The sequence below is a fragment of the Sinocyclocheilus rhinocerous genome, unplaced genomic scaffold (assembly GCF_001515625.1).
Source record: "Sinocyclocheilus rhinocerous isolate Xijiao unplaced genomic scaffold, SAMN03320098_v1.1 scaffold605, whole genome shotgun sequence".
Taxonomy (NCBI): domain Eukaryota; kingdom Metazoa; phylum Chordata; class Actinopteri; order Cypriniformes; family Cyprinidae; genus Sinocyclocheilus; species Sinocyclocheilus rhinocerous.
This window is the reverse complement of record NW_015661612.1, coordinates 1,461,505-1,477,330: the sequence shown is the minus strand read 5'-3', so window position 1 is coordinate 1,477,330 and position 15,826 is coordinate 1,461,505. Positions and strand designations below refer to the sequence as shown.

Genomic DNA, 15,826 nt, shown 5'->3' with positions numbered 1-15,826 from the left:
GTACAGATGCTCAGGTTAGCATAGCAGTCGCTTTAAGAGGCAGACTGTACAACAATGAAGTCTAGCACAGCAAGGCTGGTAGCTGTTTACGTGTTAAAGCTGGATGTGTTCATCAGATGATCGGATCTAAACTGTACTTGATTCGCTCTTTAAAGATTACAACATAAACTCGTATTTACACATGATTGCGGATACAGAAAAGTTGTACACTTCGGTGTAATCCACTTTGGAATATGTTTGACATCATCAGAGCAGACTTAAAGGGAGAGTTCACCTAAAAATGGCAATTCTGTCATCATTTACTCACCCTCACGTCGTTTCAAACCTGTATGACTTTATTTCTCCTGTGGAACAGAACTGAATTTCACTTGAAGTCAAACAGGTTTGGAACGACATGAGGTTGAATAAATAATGATAAAATATAAATTTTTACATAAACAATCCCTTCAATTTCACCTGTCTGAAAAGCAATACAGTGATTCTGAATGCCATTTTTGCAAAATTTTAAAATACCAATAATACAAAAATAATAATAATAATTTCCTGAAATGCCTCAGGAGACTTAAATGACTCTTTCACACATTGGTGTTTGACAGAAACATAAGATCAGAGAAGCACCTCAGCTTCTGTTCACAAATCCACTGTACGTTTATGAAAGAAATTTCTAACCCACAGGCAAAATATTACAGAACTTGGGGTTGAAATGAGTTGAAACATGTTGTACATATTTTGTTGCAACACTACAATAAAGTTCAATTTGGTCACATTTGTATGAAGTATGAAGGTATGAACTAACAATGAACAACATTTTTACAGCATTTATTAATCCATGTTAATGATCATTTATAACTATACTTTTGTGCATTGTTAATTCATATTTGTTCATGATACATTAATACTAATTTATGCAACTTGAAATATAAAAAAAAAAAAAGTAATACATTTTAAAATGTAATTTAATCATGTGATGTGCTTTAGAAACATTTCTTGTTATTATCACTAATTGTGCTACTTATTATTTTTTGTAGAAACCATACAGTCTTTACTGTCAGTTTCGATTAATTAAGTGCATCCTTGGTTAAAAAAAAAAAAACGTACTGACCCCGAACTTTTGAACAGTAGTATATGTAGAAATTATTGTTAACCTAGATTAATAAATGCTGTAAATGTACTGTTCATTGTTAGTTCATGATACCAATGTATTGAATGAATTGAACATTATTGTAAAGCGGTACATATTTTGTAAGAAAATCACAAGCTGACATTTGTGTAGTATCAGAGCAAGAAATTTTGGGACTAATGAGACCTCTCAGTGTATTTGGTCCACAGTATGAAATGTAAAGTACTGTACCAGTATAATTGTTTAGTTAAACTTGACTTGCTGGTTGAGAAACAGCACCTGGTACACATTACTATGTTTGTAATGCACCATTTTTACTGTAGCAGTAATTGCCTCGTAGTGTGTCCTGTTTAGTTCTGACTTAGATTGCCAAGGAGGCTTTCCAAAGACGATGTGAATGGTCCATTGATGAGTAGAGTTGCATTGGTGCCTGTTATTTGCTGGTTGCGAAGTGTAACTGTTCATAGTTGTACCCTGCCAAAACTGTGTGCGTACTGTATCTGTTCAGTTAAAAGCCCAACACTGAATTCTGTTTGTTACTGATCTCCCAAGATTAGCAGCCTTTGAAGAAGCTCTCTGGAGAAAAAAACAACAACAAAAAAAGCTAAATTGTTCCTTGTTAGAATGGTAGTAAATGTCACAGAGTTGCAGTGACTCCACTTCACCAGCAGGTGGCAGAAGTTCACAGGGATTTAGACTGAGTCCATGGCTCTGTAAAAATGGGAGCATGTTTGTCTGTGGCCTAATACATTTGTTACTCCGTCCATTTGAAGAAGCATGATGTACACTTATAACTCGTCTGCATAACTCTCGCTTGAGAACAAATAACTCAAATCCCAGAAAGCAGCAGAGATGACTTGCCATTTGATTAGAGCAGTGTTCAGGTATCAAGTAATCAATAAAACACTTGTACACTTAAAATTAGAACAAGGAAATGTTCTGGTCAGTGAAATGTCCCAATATACAGGCAGACAAAACGCACGAGTTAAAAAAATGGTCTGGTACTTGTCCTTAAATGACCAGAGAAGAGGGGACAAAAATGTCCTGTACAACAACAAATGAGAGTTACAGTAAATACTGTGAGTGAATCCATCTGTGTGTGTTTATAGGGTGCAGAGAGGTCAGAACTTTTTCTGTTTTAGCTTGTCGATGTGGTAGCAGAGCTTGAGAGCCGGGCCCAGTTTGAGTCCCAGGTACTTCATGATCATGTCACTCTTCAGGAGAAGAAGAGCATCCCCATCTATCTCCTGAAGAAGTAATCACAATGTCCACAACAGAATGCTTACTGTACACATGAAACGTGTTTTTTTTTTCAGAACAGCTAGTGAAGATATCATTAAAAATCTGGCCCAAAAAGTACAATTATTTGAACAAATACTGCAATAATAGAGTTATGTGAGTGGTGCAGAGCTTAAAAACAAACACTGAAGAACTTTGCAGTGAAGCAGTAATATTAACTAGTTAATATTAACAAATATTAACTAGATGAGTAAAGTTTGAGGACAAATTCTAATGCTGACTTGAAAAAGTCTAGTCAAAAAGTTTAAAAAACTTTTAAAAGCTATAAAGTTTTAAAGTTATATTCACAAAGTCAGAAAGTTAATAAAACTTTAGCATGTTTTAGCACAATGTTAGCATCTTTTTAGCATTTTGTAACACTGCTAGCATGTTTTGCACATTGATAGCGTTTTAACAAGCTGCTAGCACATTTTAGCACGATGATAGCATGTTGCATCTGATCTGAGTTTGGTGGTCATGGCTTGCAAGCTCTAGGACAAGTTACTTTGTCAAGCCAACATAATTATTATATAATGATTTCACTCCACTTTACTCACATAATCTGACCTGAACTGCACATTCCACCTGGATAATAATAATCATCTCTTCCTCTATTTCTTCACTTGTAGCAAACATGGAGCGAATTACGTTAATGTGAAGCTAAAGTGAACCTGCAGTGCTTACTCAGACCACCTACTGAGATGGACGCATTCCCACATTTAATTAAATCACAGCCCTTTGCACTTTAATAAGGCACAAGGCCTTATTACAATTACAATTTCAATTCGGCTAAGTGTGCAGCCCTGGTTGAAATTTCATTAGATAGTGTTAAATTATACTTTGCTTCTGTTCTGGTCTAAATAAGCTATTTGCAAGATTTGAAGTCTTTTTTCATGTAACATTCAGCTCAGGTAGTTATTTCAACAATTATGTAAACTTGAATTGCTTCTGAAAGCTTGAGTTGTGAAACAGAGTTGATCATATCCAGGGTTTTCTAACTTAAAACTGAACTAACGTTACCCACACAGGGATTTCTTATCTGACAACATGTTCAAAACATGGTGTTTGTTTGCCATAAGTAAATAAATGTGTCAATCAAACTCACATGTTTTCTGAAGAGATCCACGTGAGGGCCCAGTGCTTGAGGGTCTGCATCCTTGATAAACCACACCACCTCATCCACACTCCACCTGGAGGGATCCTTACTGGGTGGGGGCTTTGCCTCCCCTCCTTCTGGGGATGGACTGTAGGCTAGATAGAGAGAAATCAGGTTAACAGATGGCAAGGATTTTATTCTTGGTTGCACACAAATAGCCATCAAATTTTGGACAAATTCATTCAAACTGAAGGTAAAAATACTGAAAAGACAGTTGACAATCAGTATATACCTGACTGTGGTTTGCAAACTTTTTGATCACTTTCCATTTGATTGAAAGTTTGCTGAGGCCCCCTATTGGACCCCGGCTCCTTGGTTGTGAACCACTTGTACTGTATATACCATTTAGTTTTCAGTGTTTTGATTCTCACTTGGTGTCTTCTCACATACAGTGAGTATCTTCTCGTCTAAAAACATGGTTAAAGTAGTGCAGAAAGACTACTGCTGCTTCTGTGAATAAGTGGACATTTCCTCTTTCTTACCACTTCTGTTTCCTTCCTGGAATGTGCTGGGACTGGCTGCCTGCCTGCACACACCTCCAGAGTAGGTGGTACCAGAACGAAAACCGTACGCAGGTTTATTCGCCATGTACGGTGAGGGCATCGCACCGTAGGCCGAGTCGCTGGGGTCAACAGAATAGCGCTTAGGGTCCATTGAATCACCATGGTAATCGTCCACCCTTGAATCTGCTGCACAAAAAGAAATGCAATTTAGGGAAAATAATGCATGTAAAGGCTTCATGTGGCTCAGGCTAATTATTGCTTTCTTGAGGGCAGATTGGTCTGCATGGATTAGTCCAAGCCAAATTATATACATACATACACAGTGAATGCTAAGAAAACACATCTTTCTATGTCTTTCTTCAATCAAAAGCAAACATACAGAATGACTAGTGCAGTCTGATTCATAAAAAAGTAAAGCTTTTATTGAATCAGATAAATGCAGTTATGAGTTTAAATCAGTCTGACAAATTCTTCACCAAATAAACTCACTGAATATTTTGTAAAAAATTAAAGAAAGAATTACAATATATATATATATATATATAGATCCCGATAAATATATACACAGAATTCACATATACACAGAATAAATAACACGCAAACATAATCTGTTATGTCTTAAGTGAACGGTTGGGGAAAAACATCTGATGTGTAACATTATATTACATCCGTGCATTACAGTAGGTCTTAATATAGGCCGCCTCATAATGGTAATCTAACAATAAAAGAAAAGAGGGAATTACTCGCTGCTCTTTATTGAACTGCTTTTGTAATTTTAATAATCAATTTATTTGTAATGAACAGACTAAAGGGATTTTCACATTTGATTATTTGTTTTTCTTAATTGAACGCTTTTGTTTAGATGCAAAATGAAAAAGTTAATGCATTATTTGTTTGTTTCTTTTTTTTTTGCATCTGTTCTTATTTATAATAACAAAGATAAAAATAGCTATATTGTGATTATTAATATAGTAATTATTATTAAGAAAAGAAGTGGAGGAAAAGATGCAACGTTGCAGGTGATTTTGCTTTGGAACCTTCAGAAAACTTTAACTCGATTTTCTCAAAATTGACTTTGCTGACTCTATGGACTTGAAACGAGTGTAGCTCAGTCATTTTTCGTCTGATTCCAACAAATCATACATCATTCTGAAGGTCTTTTAATGGAGAATGTGAACTTAAAAATAACTCATTTTTGAAAAATGAGTTGTGACTCATTTTGCCAGCACAGGTCATATACTGTATATATATGTATATATGTATATGTATATGTATATCAATATATATATACAACAATTCTGTGTTTGTCTGTCAATATGGGGTGCTGTGTGTACATTAATGAGGAAAAAAAATTTACTTAAATGATTTTAGCAAATGGCTGCAATATAACAAAGAGTGAAAAATTTAAGGGGGTCTGAATACTTTCCGTACCCACTGTATATATATATATAGTATTTTTTAATGTACTCGTAGCATGTCTTATGTAGTTTATGTATGATAAATTATGGGATAGACAGCAGTTTCTGCTGCAGGAAACACAGATATACAATACTGAGTAATATAGGCACCTTCTAAAGTAGGTTTTCCTCTCTTAACCACGTTAACCATTGACATTGGATTGAGTCGTGACAGAACCTTTGCCTGTGTAGCTGTGCAGCGAGATATTGTGTTATACTGAAGTTAATACTCTAATCTTGAGAGAGAGAGAGAGAGAGAGATGGAGCCAACAGAATTCAAACACTCAAACCACAGGCCACTCACAGAGGCACTCAACCTTTCACTGCCACTTAAATAGCTCAGCTTGCACTAAAGGCCTCCTCTGCATTTTCCGAAGGGCAAACTGAACAGCAACAGAAAAAAGGCAGATCCAATCAAATAAGCCAAATTACAAAACATCCAAAACCAAAATGAGACAAAAACAGTCTCATTAAAACCTAATTTCTACACTGCAGATTGTATAGGGATAGATGTAAATACAGCTCTATTAAAGTGTAGAAGAAAAAGGGTATGAAAGGGTAGAAGAACACAGGACACATAAAAGCTTGATGAGAACGCACTTGACTTGAGCTGTCCGTCTGAGTGCTTTTCAGTGTGGAATGAGGAAGAGGAGGAGGGCGACGATGAAGGGGCGATGGGCTGGTCACTGAAGAGGTTCTCACACAACAGGCTTCGGCACAACTTCTTGAGGAAGCGGAGGACGTAGCCCACGCTGTTGACCACTGGCAAACTCAACAAATGCTGCTTACCGTCAAAGGTTGCTGAGGAAGTGAAACAAAGAGTGTTGAATTTCAAGTAAATTGAACTGTTGGAAATTGGGTTCATACACATACTGTAAGACTTTATTTTACAGTGTCTGTGTTATACGTATTAAACGTTATATGTATTACATCACGGTGGCCGATGCAAATGTTAATATATTTTAATATATGTAACAGTGTTTTAAATTAATTTGCAATACTGAAAGTTCATTACATTTGAACTTAATTTAAAATACGAATACATTTATAAATATTTTCTCTAAAGCATGAAAACAGAAATTGTGGATTATCAATTACTAAAGTTGATGGTAGTATTATCTGATAATCTTTCAAGTGGGCGTAGTTATTAGCTGATGATAACCACAAAATGGCCAAATATTGACAGTTTAATCTGCTCTGGACAATATACCTGTCAATCACATTTCTACTAATTAAACTTGTACAAATTGTTTTTGCTCACCAAGGTTGAATTTATTTGATAAAAAATATAGTAAAAACAATTAAAAAAGCAAACAATTTATTTTAATATATTTTAAAATGTAATTTATTCCTATGATGGCAAAGCTGAATTTTCCATTACTCCAGACCTCAGTGTCACATGATCATTTAGAAATCATTCTAATATGCTGATTTGATGCTCAAGAAACATGTCTTATTATTATCAATTATGAAAACGTTGATGAAATGTTGTATAAAACAGTTGTGCTGCTTAATATTTTTGTGGAAACGTTTTTTCAGGATTGTTTGATGAATAGAAAGTTCAAATGAACAGCATTTATTTGAAATAGAAATCTTTTGTAACATTATATAACATTATAATGTCTTTCCTGTCACTTTCGATCAATTTAATGCATTATTGCAGAACAAAAGCATTCATTTCTTAAAAAAAAAAAAATCTTACTGACCCCAAGCTTTTAAACAGTGCCTATAAAGGATGAACAGCAGAATGCAGAATGATAATTAGAATGGAGGCACACATTTGTGTTTCGCATGCAAATTAACCTGAGATCTTTTCTCCCCCGTAGCCCTCGGTAAGCAGGGTGAAGACCGCTTTCTGCTGAAACGCGCTGTCAATGCAGCCCTGTACCGCCTGCTGCAGCACCACAGAGGGCCTGGCAGGACCCAGGTGATCGGGCAGCTGCAGCACCTTCTGCCTGTCCAGGTTAGGACCTGTGTTCACATGCTTATTCACGTAGATACACACTGGGATAACATGGAGAGAGCGATTTTAGAGGTGGAGAGAACGAAAGAGATGGAGAAAAAGAAAGAAAGAAAGAAAGAAAGAGATTTTAACACTAAACTATAGAATTAGCAATATTTGCATTTATAATGGAATAAGCACAATATAAAACTGCTGTAGTGCCATATATTTATATCAGTTCACATTCAAGCCATTGTCTGATTAGCTTAGAGAAACAAAAAAAAAAGCAAAGTTCAACACCACAGTTAATTGCAATGCTGTCGAGGGTAATTAGTTGCTCTTGCTCTTGAGAGTTTGAAAACGAGTATCCTTAAGTGTTTGTTTAACTGTAATAATAAATAACTTAAAAAACACAGTAAATAAATAGCAAAAACAACATGTCACCACAATAATCCAAAATTAATCCATGATCTAAAAAGACAATGCCTACATGTAATTGTACAACACACATACACCGAAATACTGGCACACAGTGCACGTCTGAGATTTTACTTTTAAATCCTTTGACTCAAATATTTGTCAAGGAATCTTCAAATATTAGAGACCACATTTATAGATCGTTTCCAGAGGTCAGGAAAGGAGAACTGCATTACATATATATAAGAAATACTCAAACAGATATTACGTCCTTATCATGGGACCCAAGAGACAAGCAATAAAAGAAAGGGTGGGAGGCAAAAGAGAAAGACATGAAAATAAAATCTCGGCTCTTGTGACAGCTTAGGTTTCTCGTATCATGAACAATGTTTTATCCTTTGTTTCTCAATAGTTGTTTACCTGAAAATGAATAATTCATCAAAATTAAACCTGATTTAAAAAAGTATAATTAAAATACTGTCTCTACATAGACATGTTTTTAACCTCATACCAATTCACACACTTACAAATACAAAGAATAATACAAATATATTCTGTAATGTCTTTAAATTATTTCACATACTGTAAATCACACCTAAAAATCATCTGCAGTTTTATGAGCCAACCGGAGGCAATACATTTTTGATTACCCTAAATAAAACCAACCCCCCTCAATAGGAAACATTTCTATTTCCATGTATTCATTTATCTCAAGTGACTTACAAACAAGGAAAAATAAAAGCATGAGCGATTCATCTTAACAAAAACAATAGGTTTTGTATGCGTTACCACAGGATAAAACAGAAATAAAAAGAGAGCCAGAAATAGAGAGAAAGCAGCCTGTGTAGGAATCCACCAAAATCATCTGTGGTTTTATGAGCCAACCGCAAGCAATACATTTTTGATTACCCTAAATAAAACTAACCGTCCCCTCAATAGGAACCATTTCCATGTATTCATTTATCTCAAGTGGCTTACAAACGAGGAAAAATACAAGCATGAGCGAGTCATCTTAACAAAAAACAAGAGGTTTTGTATGCATTACCACAGAAACAAAAATAGAGCCAGAAAAAGAGAGAAAACAGCCTGTGTAGGAATCCACCAATCACTTGCCCCCCTCCCAAATCCTCCCACACAATCTGTCCCCACTGACTTCCCTCGCTCGTCTGCTGCAAGCGGATGCTTTAATCTGACAGACTGCCATGCTGAGGGATTTCCTCCGTCGTCTGTCATCTAGAAACGCCATGACCAGGAGTCAGACACACACACACACACACACACACACACACACACACACACACTCCCCGTGCCGCTCATGGGTTAAAATAATCGCAAGAAGTAGCTTGTGCGTGTGTTTGAGAATGTGTAACAGGATGAAGTCAATGAATATTGAGTGTGGGAGGACTGACATGCACCACACAAAGCCTTAAAATAGATAACTGATAGCAAGATTATTGACATGCCAGACATGTAGGCTTACAGGCCGTTTAAATTTAGCACACTCAGGAAAGGCAATATAATTCAACACGTTTTCAAGCACAAAAGCTATTAAAGGGATACTCCACCCCAAAATGAAATAAAGGGATACTCCATTGTAATTAATCACTTACCACCATGTCGTTCCAAACCCGTAAAAGCTTCGTTCGTCTTCGGAACACAATTTAAGATATTTTGGATGAAAACTGGGAGGCTTGTGACTGTCCGATTGACTGCCAAGTAAATTACACTGTCAAGGTCCAGAAAAGTATGAAAAACATCGTCAGAATAGTCCATCTGCCATCAGTGGTTCAACCGTAACGTTATGAAGCAATGAGAATACTTTTTGTACGCGAAGAAAACAAAAATAACGAATTTATTCAACAATTCGTCTCCTCTGTGTCTCTCCACATCACCGTACTGCCATTTTGGAGAATAACCACTGAACGCAAGCAGCGTACGCTATTCTGTGTCAGCCGCGACACAACAAGGATACGTTTTCTACGTGTATTTACGCTTTGATTTGAACGAAAACAGCGCATCCCTGCAGCGCGGCTGACACAGAAGAGCGTACGCTGCTTGCGTTCAGTGGTTATTCTCCAAAATGGCGCTACGGTGATGATTTCAGGTCATCAAGGTCAAGTTCCACCAGCAGCAGCAACAAGTCCCTTGGTTACCCCCAGACAGACATCACCCACGGATTATACACATATTGGAACGCAGATTTATGAGCATCGAGATGTTTTGTCAAATTTCTGTCTTCAAAAATTAAAGACAATATGCTGATGTCACACATATGAAAGCATTAGCATGAATCTGGACAAAATGAACATGGTTTTTGAAATATATGAAAGGGACCAAAAGAGAGCGTGACTTTTCCGCTGCACAAAGAATTAAAGTCTAGAAACCTGGTGGGCAGACAAAAGCCTCTTGTTTGGCAACTGCTCCCTACAGCAAAGGGATCAAGCTTTGAGAACTCGAACTCAGGATTGAGTTCAGCCGTACCGTCACATCTTCTCATGTTTAAAGTAGACCTAGAACAGCGTGGTAGTGGAGAACCAGACAGGTGCATTGACATGCAGTCTCCACTAATATTGAAAGCCAGAATTTAAATCACACATGCTGTAGTTAGCAAGTGAATTGATTCTAAGCTCATATTTTTTAAATACTAAGATTTTTTATTCCACTAAAAAAAACAATGTTGCAGAACAGAATTGATCTCTCTACTGTAATAAAGAGATACATTGGATGATAATGCCTCTTAAGGCAGGAGCAGTCAGGTCCCTCAATAATGTCCCTTGAGACTCTCACACCTATTAACCTTTAAAATAAGAGATGTAACTACTCTTTTCTCTCTGTCCCCTCTCCTTCTAGTGATGGATGTTATTGCCAATTGGATGGGCAGCCCGTGTTGACCACTGGGTCATCAAAGATTGAGTGTGCCTGTGCTGTATGAAATCATTACTGGCTACATTCACACAGACTGAGTTTAGATTGACAGATCAATGGATTAAAGTCTTATCACATCTGGCACAACAATATTTGAATGCTTAACCGTAAAGTATACTATGGAAATACATTTCATCAATAAATTCAAAGGGAGCGGCTTATTGTAAAGAACTTTCTATAAGATTAGATTAGGTCCGAGAATTAATACAAATTAAACAAAAGAGGCAATACATCCTCATAGTTTAATTGTAATAGATATTGTTGTCCTAAATAAGGAAAAATATCCGGGCTGGATGTAATTAAGACAGTGATGGTGGTCTTCTCTCACCCCCTGAGACACACATCCCATCATATCATCTTGATAAAGTAACAGTTATCATAACAGATATATGGGTAGAGTTACAGTCCCTACTGGCCACTAAAAAGAGAATGAGATGGCACTGAGTCATAATGTGACTCCTCTGAGGACAGTGATTCCTTTAATGCTCACATTTTATTATTCCCTTAATAGAAAGAGCTGGTTACTAGTTTCTGGGATTGGCATGGCAACACTGCAGAAGTTTTTGTGTGTTCGTTACCTGTGAGGACCTGTGGGGTGGCTGAGTGGGGGATAGTAGCAGCGTCCTGGGGAATTGAACTCATGTCTGGCTCCGGGGTGCTGCTGGGAGGAGAGATGGCTAGGGGTGTCATCAAGCGAGACTTCAGCTAAAAACACACACACACACACACACACACATTATATTTATTATTATTGTTATTAATAATAACATTTTATATGATAATATTTAGATATTTATAAAACATAAATGTAACATATATATTATGAGATTTTTATATTATAATAAAAAACATCCCAATGTATATTTAATATCATATTATTGTTATTATTATTACAGTAGTGTATAATTAATATTATCATATTATTATAATTATAATTATTATTATTATTATACTTCTATACAGGCAGTAAAATATTTTTATTTACACTAAAAACGTGTATTGTCCTAACCATATAAATAATAAACAAAAACAAAAATAACACACAAAATACTTTAATGAGTTAAAAAAATACTTATGTATCTAAATATTAACTTTTTCCTTTTAAAAAATGGCATGATAAGTTAATCAGAGCAGGAACAATCCAGATGTACGTCTCTATCTGTTCTCTATTTAGTGCGTCATACTCCATTAAAGTGTAATATCAAAATAAAATGCAGCCAAATACCACCATTTCTCATTTGCATCATGTAGCAAATTTGCTTGGTTTATTTATGTTTTTGAACTCGGGACAACTCACATCAAAAGCAAGATACATAAGACTGGACCATATCTTGCCTAGGGCACCAGAATCACCACCAGATTTAACCCTTTTTTACACAATATGTGCAAAATATGTGTAAGACAGGAAATAACCCTAATAAGTAATTGTAAAATGGCGTAAAATATAAGTTATGGAAGATAAACTGTCCCTAACAATGCTATAAAAAGCAATAACCATCAGGTTTAGGTTAAACAAGAGTGTATTTCCACGGTGTCTACTGCAAATCTGCTAACATGCACACACATTGTGGTAGCGTGTTGCTCTTTAAATCAGCAGCAGCGACATTATGAGGCTTGTGCTCAGGCACACGGCTAAAAATAACTCGGCAGCAGACTGCAGATACATCAGTCAAAGAACAACCACCCTATCACCTCCTTCTCTCATACAGTCCCTACTGGCCACTAAAAAGAGAATGAGATGGCACTGAGTCATAATGTGACTCCTCTGAGGACAGTGATTCCTTTAATGCTCACATTTTATTATTCCCTTAATAGAAAGAGCTGGTTACTAGTTTCTGGGATTGGCATGGCAACACTGCAGAAGTTTTTGTGTGTTCGTTACCTGTGAGGACCTGTGGGGTGGCTGAGTGGGGGATAGTAGCAGCGTCCTGGGGGATTGAGCTCATGTCTGGCTCCGGGGTGCTGCTGGGTGGAGAGATGGCCAGGGGTGTCATCAAGCGAGACTTCAGCTATTAAAAAAAATTAAAAATAAATAAACATTAAGTTTACTATTAATAATAATATGTTATATAATCATATTTTGATATTTATAAAACATAGGCTTGTGCTCAGGCACACGGCTAAAAATAACTCGGCAGCAGACTGCAGATACATCAGTCAAAGAACAACCACCCTATCACCTCCTTCTCTCATACAGTCAACATCAGATGGGCCTACCTACAAAGCATTACTCTGTTCCTCTAGCTAAACCATCGTAAGTGTTACACACGCACCATTATGTACTCAAATGCACCACTTGATGACATTTATGCATTTGGCAAACACGTCTGAACAGTAAAAAGGCCTTATCTCTGTGGCCTACACATGCATGCGCATTTTTAAACAGTCACACAAACACTCTGATATTTATTGACCTTAAAGCCAGGCTTCCTCCCTCTCTTCTTAGGCACTTTAATGGGTGGGAGGGATTCTGGGTAGTGACTCTGATATTCCGGGTGCCTCTTCAGGGGTGGGCGACCCCTCTTGCGACCTGGAACTTTTCCACTTGGGGGCAGGAGGAAGGAGGGGCTAATGGCCCCAGGTGATTGCATCTCTCCACCCCCTGACTGAACTGATGCAGCAGCAGGAATACTCATCAGACCTGAGAGAGAAAAACACAATGTCAGAATGTTAAACTGTATTTACATTGTCAGAATGTTAAACTATTTACATATATTTACACACATTTATATTTATTCATTTTTAATACAATAGGTTGTATGTTTTTCTTGATTTTAAGTAAAAATTGTCACGTGTACTGTGATTCTGCATCATGTGACGGGGATTTTACTTTACAAATACTTTGAATTGTATAAGGAGTACACGTGTCTATTATTTGAATAATTGGATAATTATAAGCTATAAACAGCAACCAAGACAAAACCACAACTTTTTAATACCCAACCATAAATTCATCATAAAACTCAACACACCACCAACCAAAATACGCATACACAGAAATGTAGTCAGTATGAAATTTTGGGTTCCCACACCTTTTGACCAATGTATTTCCATGATTTTTCATTCGTCAGTCATTCGTGATTACTGGATAATTTTAGTAATCTGAAAGGAAAAAATATATAAAAATAAACAATGTAGCAATTTTAGCTGATAAGATTTTAGAACGGAGCATATAATATTTTTTTTTATAAAAATAGTGTATATGAAAAGATAATAAATTATTAATATAGGCTTAGAAATCACAGTTTTAAGATTCCCTGATATTTCCAGGTTTTCTATGACTGTGGGAACCCTGGAATTTCCCTCTCACTTAATTCACAGAAAACAAACATCAAACCAACCAAAACCAAAACAGTTTAAATTAAAACAACAGTCAATGCTTTAACATATTCATTTTGAGATTGCAAAACTGAAAACACAAGAAGTTCAACTCAAAAACTTGACCACAGCCCAAACACTGCAACCTCTAGTGCAACCTGCAAACTAGCAGCTGTTCCTGGAAACATCACAGTGAAACAAACACTTAGTACTACTGTATAGCAACACTGTCCAATTTTTTTTTTTTATGAAAAAATGCTCAAAAATATAACATACAGAGCATAATTACATATTGCAATCATATTTATTGTGTAAATAGCAGAAAAACATACCCCAACACATATGAAACTGGGCTGGTATGAATTATTTGAAGAACAAAAGCTTGATGGTGAAGCTGTGAGGTGGCCTACACTGTGCAGACTGTGGAAGAAACAGACACTGAGCCACATAAAAGCATCTTCACTATCCTCCGCTCTTCCAACTCTCTCTCTCTCAGTCAGTCAGTCCCCCTCCCCCAGTCCTCATTCACTCTCATCCCCTCCCCCTCCAGCTGTGGCGCCTGGCCTCAAGATCGGCTCTGACAGAAGGCTTCCCCTGCTCTCCTCCTCTCTCCTCATCCTTACTCTTTAAGTAAGTATTCCCTGGAACTCTGTTGAACCAGGACCTTTTAAGGTGGAATTTTAGGATTTAATTATTTAATTATGATTTCTTGGACAAAGAAATTAGTAATACATATTATGAATTAAATCACAATCTCATGACTACAATTAAAGTAATAATAACAATAATAATAATAATAATAAAATTGGGATAATTATTGATAATTTTAATTATTATGCTACCTTCTAATTATTTGTATTGATTCTGTGACTGACACAGAACACACTACTTTCATATTCAGTTTTTTTAAAGCCTGGGTAGTAAATATGCCATGCAATCTATGAAGTGCATTCACTTTAGTCTGCACAGACAATAGACAGTTTGAAGCTCAGCTGTGAGATTACAAAATGAAATGAATCTACTTTGCTGCTTTTTAAGAAAAGCATTCATGAGACTAAATGACAAATAGTATGAATGCAAAAAGTTATCTGCACAAAACATCAAGTAACACATGCCATGTGATGTCGGTATATTATGCCAAAACATAAAGGAATCGTCTATTTTAGTTATTATTATTTGTTTACAAGACAGATAGGGATGACCCTAATTCCAAATTATTTTCATATGCACTTTCTAAACATCAGATTATTTCCACTCGCCTGCTCTCTCTCTCTCCCATGCATCAACCAGGCCATGCGTAATTACATTAATCTATTTCTTACGCACAATGGTTTTTCCTACAGCTACATGATTTTATTCTAATTCCAATGACAGAAAACCGGTGCCCGGTAAAACGTTCAGAAAGCAGAGAGAGAGAGAGAGAGAGAGAGCGGACCATTAAAAACACAGCGTCAAAAATAGAGCACCGTTCCACATGCGCGTGTTCATATTTACTAGCAGTGCTGCATTGCGCGAGGTCTTCCTTCCTTATCTCCTAATCTCACCGCGAAATCAGTGGCACGTAAACACATTTTCAATGTACGAACACTCACCGACCACTCGGCGCTGGAGCGGATTCGTTGTCAGCAATGTCAACAATAGCGTATCAAGCCCGCTTCCGTGCCCCTGCCGCTTCACAGACCGGCCGCTTCTGAAACCCCCGCCAGCCCT

At 36.7% G+C, this 15,826-nt stretch overlaps 1 protein-coding gene across 4 annotated transcripts in view; it reads right to left on the bottom strand.

Annotated features, from left to right (window-relative positions):
• Positions 1-1,145: 1,145 nt before the first annotated feature.
• Positions 1,146-15,826, bottom strand: part of LOC107726459 (sex comb on midleg-like protein 4) — a 33,368-nt gene continuing 18,687 nt past the window's right edge. The window contains exons 2-9 of one of the 4 annotated variants that reach the window (XM_016536049.1): positions 13,831-13,900; positions 13,213-13,439; positions 12,681-12,807; positions 7,318-7,518; positions 6,115-6,315; positions 4,037-4,243; positions 3,504-3,649; positions 1,146-2,367 (exon numbers count right to left, since the gene is read on the bottom strand). In XM_016536049.1, the coding sequence (XP_016391535.1) occupies positions 2,242-2,367; positions 3,504-3,649; positions 4,037-4,243; positions 6,115-6,315; positions 7,318-7,518; positions 12,681-12,807; positions 13,213-13,439; positions 13,831-13,852 (1,257 nt within the window). In that variant the 5' untranslated portion in view covers positions 13,853-13,900 and the 3' untranslated portion in view covers positions 1,146-2,241. Of the gene's footprint in view, positions 2,368-3,503; positions 3,650-4,036; positions 4,244-6,114; positions 6,316-7,317; positions 7,519-11,376; positions 11,504-12,680; positions 12,808-13,212; positions 13,440-13,830; positions 13,901-15,826 lie in introns of all 4 variants that reach the window. The other 3 variants (XM_016536046.1, XM_016536048.1, XM_016536047.1) reach the window with 3 other exon arrangements.